Consider the following 14,436-nt stretch of genomic DNA (forward strand, 5'->3'; position numbering starts at 1 on the left):
TGTTACTGGAAAATCGTTCATTTACTTTTTACTATTTTTGAGAATTTAAGAGAGTAATTTTGTAAATTTTGATTTTATTCTCTCGTTGCAAAGAAATAAACAGACCTATTAACTGCAGTCTTGTACATTATAAAGTGTAGTTTAACAGCCCAATTATGAATAAAAAATTCCCCGGGAGTTTTTTCCCATTGAATTTTAATAGGAAAAATGATAAAAGGGAAAAAACTTCCGGGGAGTTTTTGTTCATGTTTGGGCTGTAAGTGTGCGTGTGTGTATTAAAAACACATAGTGGCTATTTAAACTGTTGTTGTACATTTGAATAAATAAAGAGTTGTTACAATTTTAAACTACTATATAAAATCAGTTTTATTTGCAATCAAAAGTATCCATTTTATTTAAAGGAAATAAACCACCGTTTTTATAAAGTAAAAACGTAACAATATGTTTAAATTGCACAGCTAGTCATATCGAAAAAAATAAATCTAAATAACTTTCGTTTTATTATTCATATGTTCCTTATTTTTAATTTTTATTACTTTGTGTGTTATTACCCTTTTACGTATTCTTTTTAGGAAAATTAATTGAAATAATGTACACATTAAATAGAATACAAATTTTTGTAAAAAATACAAGTATATACCGTTAAATTTTATTACTTTTTGGTGTAGGGAAAATCGTAGGTACATTTTTGTGGGAAAAAGGGAATTTTTTTAAATCAGCCTCGAGATTTTACAAAGAGTTTTCAGCAGACACTGACATCGGTATAAAATAAAGCTTTAAGAAAATGTTTGGCTTAATAATTTAAACATTATTTTTTTTATTAATTTTGTTAAAAAATAAATCCCCATTTTTTGTTAACTTACAAGTTATTACTGGTAAAACGTTTAATTACTATTTACTATTTTGGAGTATTTGGTGGTCTTTATTTTACTCTCTCTTGTTGCAATAATGTAATTGGACAGAACTAGTATTAATTTTTTTCCAAAAACAGCAAAGCACTTATAATATTTTTATTTAAATATTTTAAGGGATATTTCGGTAGAAGACTATTTCCTTTTGGTTGAAAGTTTAGACACAGAAGTTGTCGCATTTGCTCCAATGCTAGCATCACACCATCCCCGCGTCATTGCAGTTGGTGAGGGAAATGGAAATTTACTAAGAGTGACTTTACTCTTATCGGAAGACTGCAGAATGCGTCGCAATGTTGTGTCCACCAAACAGTCGAAATACAACACATCGCCATTAGCAAGTGCTTTAGCTGCAGTAGAAGTTGATTTCAATAACGCTAACGATATTGTAAGTAAACATGAAGTTGTGCAGAATGATGGTATATATCGAAGGGAGAAAACTAAATATTCAAATGGCAGAGGAGATTTATCTGATATAATAGGTTAGTAAGTATTATTCGTTATTAAATTTTAATTAATTACACAATTTTTATAAAATAGGTGTACCGTTGCGGGACTCTAGTCACCATGAACCAACAGTTCAGGCACGCCAACATAGAGGGAACAGTCATTCCTTTAATAAACTACATTATGGAACAAAACGTCCTACAAAAAATATGTCTTCGATTGAAGTAGGCATGTACGTCTTATTAACCGCATTTTGCTTTGCAATTGTTGTTTTTGTAATATCTTGCGTTGTATATGCATCCAAGTTTAAACCCTCTCATATCGATTGTGGTTTAGACCCCTCCGATATCTCAAAAAAACAATTAAGCGGCGATTTATTAATTCGTGATTCAAAATTTTTAAAAGAACCTACCACAAATGCTCACGATTGGGTGTGGCTTGGCCGGTCAACTATGGATAGGTCATCGATGTTAACATTCACATCCCAAGATCAGCATATTAATGCCCGAGGTACATAACGTCGCTGTGCCTGGAAATAGAGCTGTGTACATTTTGTATGTTAACATAAATATAGCATAAAAAATTATATTTAAATATTTGTATATAATTTCTAAACTTACTATATGCCCAATTCACATTTTATTAAATTATTTGCAAAGTTTTTGTTTTAAATTGTATGAAAAATATTATTAGTGCCTTACAAAGAGATTGTGAATTCGACAATAGTAAAGGTCTTCTGAGGATCAAGTAAAATAAAATCAAAATTACACACAGAGGTCTTTTTCTAGTTGCAGCGAAGATATTTTATAAAATTACAAAATTATCCTGATAATATGTGTTTCATACTATTTAGATTCTAGGATAAGGATAACAAATAATCCCATCAACACTTATTCTACAAAAAATGACGCATCGAATGAAAATGATACATCCCTGAGCCCCTCTAATGGTATTATGTGTAGTGAAACTAACCAAATTAATAAAATTATGTAAGTATCACATAAATTAAAACAATAAACAGTATGGCCCATAATCATAGTCAAACACTAAAGTCGGTTCTATTTAAAAACAACTTTATATTAAAAACCCGCTTTATATTATTTCCCAACTATAGTCAAAATTAAAGTATGTTTTAAATTGAACCAACTTTAACTGGGTGCCGCCTCAAATGTAGAAAATGTTTTCATACAATATACAACAAAATAGAGACAAGTGGCACCGCTGAACAGCAGACATAGAAAATTAAAACAAAAACCAAAAAAGGTAAACAATAAAATTAACCGGGACAACTAAAGAAAAAACGTTTTTTGTGGTGGAAAAATGCAAAAGATAAGATTAATATCATATTTAGAATATTTTCGTACTAATTTTGTTGATAACTGTTCAATAATTGCAAAATCTCTGCCAAATTCTTGTATCTTATTTTTTTTTACTTTTTTACATGGCGAAGAACAGCTGATGCTGTTATTAAATGAGTTAATTATTTCTATTAAAATATACTTTATTTCTGACTATGATTATGGGCCTATATATTTGACCGTGTCGAATCTATTTAATTTGACATTTGACCTTAGTATATCGTCGTTGCTCTGACATGATCGGTTATGTGCAAAATATTGAATTTTTGTATGACATCCTTATGAACTATTGGTAACACTGTACAACACCAAAAAAAAATACGAGGTCGGACCAATAAATTTTGATAGAGACAAAAAAAAGACACGTGAGGGGGGGTTAAAGTTTCCCAACTCTGGCACATTCTTATTGTTAATCGTCATAAAAAACTATGTGATGCTTATATTTTAGGTATAAAATGTGTTTAGCAAATTTATGTAAAATGTTGAGGAGAACATTTTTTTAGAATTTCTTTTTGTCCTTCTCTTAAAAATGAGCAAAAAAACACAATTAAAACAGGGATTTAAGGGGTTAAAATGTTCCGCAAAAATATTATCCGTAAAATTTTACTATAAGTCCCTAAATACACCAAAACGGAAAATTCAACCAGAAAGTCAGAAATAAGACAACAAAAAAAGGGATTTAAGGGGTTAAAATATTCCGCAAAAATATTATCCGTGAAATTTTACTATAAATATTTACATATGAACACTTAAACATGGTTTAGGGGCTATTTAGATAAGAATTTGCATTGAAAATAAAGAAAATACGAAAGTTTAAAAAGTGCTGGGACGTATTACCAAGTAGTCCCGAAAGGGTTAAGACAAAGAGTTGCCAAAACAGTTAGCTATTAATAATAAGTCGCCGGAAATAATGGTCGTTACTATGGACATGCAAAATGTTTTGCTATGCCCAAGTTACATGTGGCCGAACAGTATTATAAATCGAAACTGGCGGTATATAATTTCACGTTTTATATTAAGAATATAAAAAAAAGTTCATCTCTATGTATTTATTATTTGAGTTTCATCCAATATTTTGGTTTTTTGTTACTAATATGTGAAAATTGCAGAATTTCTCGCTCAATATCCCAATTTACTATTTATAGTGGGCTAATGTATGCAAACATATTTTGTTTTTTTGAATTTCTATATATAAAGTGGAAGTACTTTTTATAGTTTCAAGATTTCTTATAGCTGGACCATATACGAGTACCACTGGCAATTGTTAACGAAATTTTTGATAAAATATTTTAATTCATAAATTTTATCAAAAACAGATCTGCAGATGCAGATCTGCATAAACTACGATTATATTCCAAAAAGGGAACTTGAAAACGCTGCAATATAAGCAATGTTGGTTCATTGCGCCAATCAGTACGTCCTTGTGATTCCTGTAGTCATTATATTTTATGTAATAAAATGTACTGTGTCATATCAACATTTTTTAGACGGTTTTCACGCGAACAGATTTAACTTTTTTATACCCTACACCACCATAGTGGGGAGGGTATTATGCGTTTGTGCAGATGTTTGTAACGCCCAAAAATATTGGTCTAACACCCACCTTAAAGTATACCGATCGACTTAGAATCACTTTCTGAGTCGATTAAACGATGTCCGTCCGTCCGTCCGTCCGTCTGGTTGGCTGGTTGGCTGGCTGGCTGGCTGGCTGGCTGGCTGGCTGGCTGGCTGGCTGGCTGGCTGGCTGGCTGGCTGGCTGGCTGGCTGGCTGGCTGTCCATGTAAACCTTGTGCGCAGAGTACAGGTCGCAATTTTGAAGATATTTCGATCAAATTTGGTACATATTTCTTTTTCGGCCCAAGGACCAAGCCTATTGAAACTGGCTGAAATCGGTCCATTATTTCACCTAGCCCCCATACAAATGTCCCCACGAAATTGGACTTTATCGGTCATAAATGTTTAATTTATCTATGTATCTACACAAATTTCGCCCCAAATAAGTTTTATATATACAAAATTCATGTCACCAAATTTTGTTACGATCGGTCCATAATTAGTCATAGCTCCCATATAGACCCGCTTCCGAAAATCACTTTAACGTGCATAAATCACTTAAAAATGTTGGTATACACACAAAATTCAACATAAATAACTTTCATATAGACATAAATCACACGACCTAATTTTGTGGTGATCGGTCCATAATTGATCATAGCTCCCATATAAGGCCCCTTCGAAAAATCACTCAAAAATATAAATTATTGATATTTTAAAAGAAAAATATTTTTACTCATTTACTTGGTGTAGGGTATTATATGGTCGGGCTTGACCGACCATACTTTCTTACTTGTTTTATTTTATATTTATTTATTACATCTGCCTATATTATTAGGTCTTACAATAAGTTGTTAAATCTTATAAATAAAATTAAAACTAATTGATATCCGACGAAAGCATTTAATGATAAATGGACCCTATCTTAGCGGGGTGGTAGATCTTCTCTACGAAGCTTTTATCTGGTTTGGCTCTGTGTGAGATGCGGAGCAAGCGGATTCGTGTGGCATTGTAGTTTCAGTATATATTTATCACGTACTTTCTTAAACTCATCCTTCACTAGTGGTACTTCCAAGTCCCTGTGGATGTTTTCATTTCTTATGTACCATGGCCCTCTGTATAAGTTCAATACTGGATTTCCCGACAATTGGATTCCCTATGTCTAAATTGTTTTAAAACACTTTTATACGGGATTAAGGCTTAATTATGATTGGTCATTGATTAACCAGTAAAGACTAGAGGCTCTTAACTTCATGTGAAGTCTCTTGGCTTCTATATGACGACGCCAACTAAATCATCTATCCAAGTGAAGATATGTAACAGCATATGTCTGTGGAATATTTATGTTATTTAGTGTGATAGGTGGACAGTCACCCCTTCTGAGAGTAAATCTGATGTGTTTGCTCTTTATTTCATTTACTCGTATTATTCAGTTGTTCAACCAGTTCTAGATAATTGGCCAATTTCATAGAAGCTACCTGTGGATCTGCGAGGGAGCTAAGTATTGCCGTATCATCAACGAATGTCGATATGGTAAGTCTATCGCACACAGGCAAATCAGAAGTATATATCAAATAAAGTGTTGGTCCGAAAACACTACCCTGTGGAACACTAGCTTTAATTTCATAATTTCATGTTAAATAATCGCAATATTTCACTCTAAAAACTCGATCTGATAAGTATGACTCCAGCAATCCATGGGTACTTGGTGGCAGTAGACATTTAATTTTGTGTATTAACCCCTTATGCCATACCTTATCATAGGCCTGGGCGATGTCCAAAAAGATAGCACAGCAGTATTTTTTATTTTCAAAAGATTTTCTTATCTCTCCAGTCAATCGATTTACTTGCTCAATGGTTCCATGTTGCTCACGAAAACCAAATTGATGAACTGGGATAACATTTCGGTTATTTAGGTATGGTATAATTTTACATTGTAATACTTTCTCAAATAACTTTGATAAGCAGGGCAGTAGACTTATAGGTCTGTATGAAGATGGCATTGTTAAATCTTTTCCTGGCTTAGGTATTATTATAATCTGAGCAATTTTTCAATTTGTTGGGATCGCAGAAAACAGTACAGATAGCACGATTATAGCTATATTCAGAAGATTTTTAATCATGGATTTGTCATAATTTTGTCATAACCTACAAATTTTTTTGTATTTATGTTATTCTTGATGACTTTTCGAACGTCCTCGGGACTCACTCTGATTTGATCATATGCTGTCTCGTAAACAGGAGGATCATCCAGCACAAAATCATTGTTGGGTGGGTTTGGCTTAAATACGTTACTCAGGTGCTCGGCAAAAATTAATGATTTGTCCTTAGCATTTCTTGCCCAATTACTATCGCCTTTTCTCAACATACTTTTTTCATCTACCGGTGGGTTTGATGTTACGTGTGGCTTTCCAAAGAGAAAAGTTCGTATTCATCAAACTCTCGATGTATCTTCTATTTCTGCGATCCTCCTCTAAACAAAGGGCTCTCTTCAGTCTTCTAGTAGCGATGGACAGTCTCTGCTTTGCAACAGGTGATCTATTTTGTTGCCACTCTCTTTTAAGCTTTCTCTTTTCGAGAAGTAATCGTTCAATATCAGAATTGGAAGTAAGCATTTTTGGCTTTACAGGGATTCGATCTTTGAATGATCCAGAGCCGAAGTAATTAACGACGTGAAGTCAATGACGCATTCGTTTATCTCTCCCTCACACTGTATATTTGGACTTGTATGTAAGCCAGATTGTTTTGTAAAGCGGAATATTTGCTGGAGATTTTAGAATATTTTTCACATAATAGGAGACTATTACGGGTGAATGGTCGGAAGATAAGTCAAAAGACATTTCCATAGATATTGAATTTCGATCTACATATCTGGATATAGCAAAGTCTATAAGGTTAGGAATTTTCCTAGAATCAGTAGGCCAGTATGTTGGTTGACCTGGAGATACTACATCCAGGCTATTTTTAATGTCAATTAGAGCTTTGTAAAGCTCTCTAGGGTTAATAAACCGTGAACCCCAATATGTGTGTTTCGCATGGTAATCACCACATGCAAGGAAACGATCTCCTAGAGTTTCAAAGAATTCTTCAAACTTGTTCTTAGTCATTGGAAATCGTTGAGGACAATATATTGAACTCACTTTCAAACTTCCAAATAATATATTCTATTGAAAATTCATCTATGGCATACCGTTTTAAACGGTTCTTAATTAAGATACCAGTATCACCATGAGCCTTACCGTCGGGATGATTTGTGTTGTTGAATTAAAATCATTATTAAATAAGGTGAGCCTCAGAAATTAGCATCACATCGATGTCTTTATTCATCATAAAATTATAAACCTCAAGTTTATGTTGGTTCAAACCATTTGCATTCCAAAAACAAACTTTCAAGAAACTCATTTTTAGAAAGGAGGATTTGAATCATTTGATTCTGTGCCCTCAAAAGCTCTTTTATTGTGTTTTGCATGTTTGACATTAAGTTAGTCATGTTTTGATTAAGAGAGGTAATATTTTGTGTAAGCGCTTGTAGCAGGTTTTCTATTCCTCCCGTATTTTGGGGTATATTAGGCTGATTATTTACAGACTTCAAAACTCCAGCGTAGGAACTGGTTCCAGATTTAACTGTATTTAATTGTGGGAAGCCAGCATTAATTTCTCGTATGTCCAAACTATTGACATTTGCCACACTGTATAGGTCGGTTTCGCTTGAGAGGTCTACTCTGGACTATATACCCTTTATGACCACTAACGTATGCGGAATTGAAATTCCAGACTTTCTAAAGTGATAAAATGTCCCATTTTTTTAAATTATTTAAAATAAAAATCGAGAAAAATAAGACCATGAAACTCAAATAAGAGCTCAGCGAAGCAAACATCGGTATTTCCAACACCTGTACATAAATTTCTTCATAACTGCCACAAAAGTACGTGAATATAATAAATTTTTTGCTTACATTAAATCAATACCATGGGCTATTTTATAAAACCTTTTATATATTATTTGTTTTAACGTTGGAAACAAATATAGCGTTTTATGTTTTGTGGCGATTTCATTCCGCATCGTTATTAGGCCCTTACTTTTCAACTTTTTCTTGCCGTCGCACAGTGGTATAGAAAAAAAAGTAAGAGAGCTATATTCGTCTGTTCGATTTGAGAATTTTTCTCTAAAGTTGAATTTTATATAAAAAATAGGCATTTAAAATTTATAAACTGGAGTAGGGTGGGTAAAAATTTAATATTCAAATGCGAATATCTCCTAATACAAAAGAGATAATTGTTAGCTACAAGAAGATTCTATGTATGTAATTTTTTCGGAACACAAACGAAGAAATAGGATCGTTTTTAAAATTGAACATACCGGAGGTCTCCTTCTTGGGGACACCTCGACAACACTTCCTCTTTGCGCGTGTCAAATTTCATTCACATCGCACTAACCGTTAAGAAGTTATTACCCTCTTTTTTTCTACACCACTGTGCGTCGTTTAACCTTCTATTTACCAATACCCACCCGGGTGACCATTACGGATTTAGTAGTTTAATAATTTTTTTAATTTAGTTTCGATTTAAATGAACAAATTTTACAGTTCTGTAGATTTTATTAAAAATATTTTAAACTTTTTATAAGGTTTTTCGGATTTTTTAAAATTTTGTTCGTCGCATATATATGTATATAGAAGTGTAGTACCACCCGGGTGGGTATTGGTGAACCATGTGTATAAAAAACTTTTGGTAAAACGAAGGTTAAGTATTGGGAGATTTTTCTATAATCATCCTCTGTGTATATAGCTATTTTCGCTTCATGCACACCACCTTTTCTTATAGGAACGATGTGGAATTTATTTTTTCCAACAAGATCAATCAATGCTTTTACCAAATGATTAGAACTAGGTTCTCGAAGGAAAATTGGTGGTGGCTTTAATGGTTTCCGATTAGGATTACCATTTTACCATAAAAACTAAAACGGTACCAATTTCGGTTGAGAGTAAATAATGTTATAATCCTAAACGTAAACACCACGTACATACCACGATGACAGATAGATTTTAAAGTTAACTCAGTATCAAAATACATATATAAAAGATAGAACGTTTGAATTTAAACCATTAAAAATATTAATAATTTATCTTTATTTGTTTTTAGCTTGCCCAATGATTCTAGTAAGGCTTCATTAAAACCAATTGAGTATCGACCTCCAGTGCCACCTCATCGAAACATTGGAGTTAAGCAGAAAGCTAATCATAACTACGTAAATTTAAGCAATGTAAGTATTTTATCAAAATTGTTAACTTAATCATATCTTTTAATCCAATATTAATAACTTTATGTCATCACGTCATAACTGATTCAAATCCTATTAACGAAAAAATTAGTTTTTAAATATGTATCTGGAATGCAAATGGTTTAAATCAGCCCGAATCGGAAATATCCAATTTTAAGTAAAATAAAAGCATAGATGGGATGTTAATTTCGGAGACCCTTCTTATCAATAGATATAACATTTATATTTCAATTTATTTATTCTACTTCACAAATCATCCAGATTGTAATGGCACAGGTGTCATAATTATAAACCAATTTATAGTGCATTTACACCTACGCCATAAACTTGTTATAAGTTATTTATAGTGATAAACTAGTTTGAGAAACTGGTTTATCCATACAAAACAAAAACAGGTTTGTAACTAGCTTTTGAGATAAACTAGTTACAAACAACGAGTTTTTGCTAATGCAACTCTGTTTTTCAAAATATTTCTGGCAACGCTGGTAACATTTGACATTTGCTCAAAAAAAAAAGCAATTTTCTTTTAAAAACTAGCCAAACTGTAAGAAAAAGTTTAAAAAAATTTATTTAAAAGTGTTTTTTATATAATATGGACAACGAAAATAAAAGTTGTGTTTATATGTACATATATATGAACGTGCAGCAACGTTTTTTCGCAACAACGTCCATATTTTTATTAATTTTTTTTTATATTGAAGTCAGCTGTTTTATGACTTGTCAAAAATAAACCACTTAGAGCTAGTTTCTGGGATAAAGATAATCTACATTCATCGCTTAAACCTAGATTAAACTAAAAATTGTGTTTCTCACTTATTGTTTTGTTACTATATAATCTAGGTTTAACTGAGCATCATTGATGATTTAAACCTAAGTATAAAATGCTAAAGCACAAACAGATGAAAAACATAAATATAATTTTTAATATACATTTTATATACTTTAATGTTACTTTTTCTTTTACAAAGTAAAAATTTACAAAAAAAGTTATGTACGCGGTTGCTTTTTCTTATAAAATTTAAAGTGTTGCCATATTTATATAAACAAATTTGAGGAATAAACATGTGATTTGACTCAAAAGTATGGCATGCTAACAAAATTAATCTATTTGTGAGAAACACAATCATTGGTTAAATCCCGGCAAAATATGCTTCAGGTTTAATATAACAGCGTGTTAAGCTGAGTTTAACTGACAAGTAAGAAACTAGCTCTTAACTGTCTAAAATGCTGATGTAAACGGTATAGTTTATGAAAGTAGCTTATGATCATAAACTAGTTTGAAAATTACAAGTGTAAATGCACTATTAGACTTTACGCCCTAGATGTATTTTTAACAACCATTCGCCTTGAATACTCCGCTGGAGAATTAAATATAAGCTCATTATATCGTACACTACGTTTTTCGATATTAAGAATTTTGTGCCCCTTGGACTTCCAACTATTCCATATCTATAAATATTGTAATAGTAGAAATTCAATATCCACAGATATTATCTAATGATCTATCTTTTGATCATAAGTAACCATTTCAGGAGCATTCTCTGATACAGAATTTACGTGCCAAGATTTAAGACAAATGGGCTAAATATTGTATTGTAAATATATCAGCATTAATATCCACACTAATCCCAATTTACAGTGCCAGGTAGATATAGATACAACTAAGTATATCTGAATATTACTGAGTTCATGCCATTGATAATTTCGGCTCTAAGTTCCAAATCCCCCAGAAGCTAATAGAATGAAGTATAATGAAAGTTTGACGAGTACCAACTACTCAAATTTCTCACTTTGAAAACCAAGAAGATTATTAAGCCAACATTAGCGGCACCAATCCCAGAGGTTGTAAATATCCAAATATCCCATCAAGGTTGTAAATATCCAAACAACTAGCCAATTCAATTCAATCAAGCACTAATATTAGACGCAAGCCTAACAATAATTTTATCAAGAACAACCAGTCTCAAAGAAAAAGAAACATTTACAAAGATACTCGAACTATTTTTCTAAATCAATGCCCACAGACCATCAGCAAATTCTCTTCCACGAGATTATATTAAATAGTGCATCCACCAAATGTCATTATACAATACGACACTTCATCTACGCCATGTCTTTTAAATTGTCAAAACAACTCACAGCACAACCCTACAAATATTTCCGATCATAATGTTGCCAATATAGTATCTTAAAATCTATAAAATAAGAAAGGAAATTAATTGACAAGAAAAACCAGCAATGCAGTAAAACATTAAGGATCAAAAAAAGCTATCAGAAATATTTACACTAAAAAATAGACAACAACGAAAATTATAGAGAATCAATAATTCTTAATCAAATAACAAAGCAAATCAAATACCGTAACTACAGTATATATTAGGGTATTCAATTTTGGTCAGTGAACTGTTCGAATAATTCAAAATAGACAATGTTCAAATAACAAATAAACCGATTAATTTGTGTCGATTACCCGATTAACCGACATTTCTTTTTTTTGCACTTTAACATATTTTTTTGTAATTCAAATACAAATATCAAAGTAAAATTACATATATTTCGAACATCCAAGAAACATGTTTAGTGAGTATAACAACTGACATATTTAATTTACATGTTTTTGTCGGAGAAGGACATGATAATAGACCAAACTGGAGACATTACTTCAGTAATGTTTATGAGAACTTATCGAAATTATTAAAAGTATTCAAGATCTAAAAAAATCAAAAAAGGACTCCAATGGTATAATGGAGTATTTTATATGATTAGAAAAAACTAAAAAAAGATCTGAGATATTGAATATTCTTTATAATGCCTTACTTTCTATTTCTCCAACATCTACAACTAGCGAGAGAAGTTGTAAAGTTTTATTAAAACTAAAGAAAATTATTTATTTTTTTGGTTAAATTTATATGTTTTGTTTTTTTCTATTTATTAATAAAATACTTAAATAAGAACACAAAATTGGTGGTCTACCTTTAGCTACACATGTTTGAAAGTTAACAAGTGACATTGGTTTAATTTCTGGAGTTACCGCTTTAATATTGCGCCTATAGGGCAGCCTCTGAGTGTAGTATTTCGTAGACTTCTACCAATTCAACCAACATATCTGCCAAATCAACTCCTCCCATAAATTTATTGTGTTCAGCGACGATAGCAGGTCGATGTATTTCTTCAAATTGTTTGCTTTTAATATATCATCTGACTCAATAGAAGAACACCATTCAGTGTCTACATGTTCCATATCTTTTCTGCGCCACTTAAACTCACTTATTATCTTATTTGTCCCCATTGATACCGATTCTATCAACATCTTCATTAAGTTCAATTATTTCGTTTGAAATTCCATTGTCCATAAAATTTTCCGCTATATCCTTATAATTTTCCAAATCTTCATCTTGATCGGAATCATCCCAATCAAGTCCTTCGTCAAGTCCCTTAATGGCCACTGATATTTGAGAAATTCAAACTTTTAAAATAAGTCATTCATACATGCTTATTTATCTGAATGTAACAAAAAACATACCCACTCGAGGCCAATGTTGCGTGTATGCAACTTTAGAAATGTATATACGAAAATTTACACTATATTTTATTAGTTTTATTTTTATTTTTTATATATATGTGATATATATGTTATTTCATATATATTATATCATTTAGGGACACAATTTTGAAATAAATCTTTTTGAAAACTCTAGAAATATCTTTTTTTATAACATACTCTTTCTAAAAAAACTCTATCAATTATATGCCTTTTTTACATTAGCTTAAAAAAATTATAACGGTAAAAACTTGATAATTTAATATACCAGTTGAAAGAAAAGATGACAAAGAATGAAATTTTGTAAAAATGGAAAAATTTTAGTTTAATAAAAATAAATAGGGGCGTTCAAAATTAGAAAACCTATTCACAACAATGTGCATGAAAGGGTTAAACAAAAGAAGAAAACAAATGAACAAAGAACGATTGCAGTATCAAAATCTGTATGTTTAAAATAAGATTGGGATAGGAAAAAGTAATGACAGTATCAAGACAGTATCAGTTCTAATGACTACAACAATTACCTCCACATCATCAACCTGAGGTATAATAAAACATTAAAGAAATTAATATATAACAAACAATGAAACCTCCCTTAGCCCAACAGATACAATAGAAATGTTCTTAGCCTTCATAACAACAAAGTAAATATATTCCAACGACAGCTCCAGTCTCAATACAATTATATAGTCAATACCGATAACCAGCAATCAACATTACATTCAGTTAAGACAAAGCGGCATCCACTATAGCATTACTCTGTGTGCAATTTTTTAATTCATAGAAATATAACCGTATACGGACACCAAATCGTTGGGGGACTAAGATATATGGTTATATTTTTTCGTGTTATGAAGGATGTTGTTACACAACCATTCATTTATATTTAGAATTACAGAATTCCTTACGGACTATGAATAAAAAACTTATTATAGTTTTACAAAAAATATTAAATACCAAAAAAATAAAAGATTATATATTTTATGTACTATTATAATTTATATAAAAGAAAACATTTAAAATTCTCTTTTGAAGAATTAAATTCCACTAATAAATTAGAAGGCTGAATAAACGGACTATTTAACAAAAATTATTTCAGTGAGGAAGAAATATGTTATCATAGTATCGCACTGTGGTTTAGAAACTTTCTTTTGGAAATAATTATGTATCTCGGGAACTATTGGATATATTATTAAGAAGTTTGACATGCTTTGAGCTGAGGTGTTTTCGAGTTGACTTACGTTTGTTCAGCTTTCTAGCGCTAATGAGTGTCCCCTCAAAGTTGGTCACCTCGGGTCTCAAAATTTTGTAAAATAAAATCGCCAAAAATGCATTTATGATCCGAAT

At 31.4% G+C, this 14,436-nt stretch overlaps 1 protein-coding gene across 1 annotated transcript in view; it reads left to right on the plus strand.

Moving 5' to 3' along the window:
* The window catches only part of dtn (transmembrane protein 132C dtn), a 343,107-nt gene that overhangs the window by 205,787 nt on the left and 122,884 nt on the right, over positions 1-14,436 (plus strand). Inside the window, exons 11-14 of the mRNA XM_065510268.1 lie at positions 1,029-1,390; positions 1,449-1,865; positions 2,209-2,344; positions 9,410-9,530. Of these exons, the coding sequence (XP_065366340.1) occupies positions 1,029-1,390; positions 1,449-1,865; positions 2,209-2,344; positions 9,410-9,530 (1,036 nt within the window). The remainder of the gene's footprint in view (positions 1-1,028; positions 1,391-1,448; positions 1,866-2,208; positions 2,345-9,409; positions 9,531-14,436) is intronic.

The sequence above is a fragment of the Calliphora vicina genome, chromosome 4 (genome assembly GCF_958450345.1).
Source record: "Calliphora vicina chromosome 4, idCalVici1.1, whole genome shotgun sequence".
NCBI lineage: Eukaryota > Metazoa > Arthropoda > Insecta > Diptera > Calliphoridae > Calliphora > Calliphora vicina.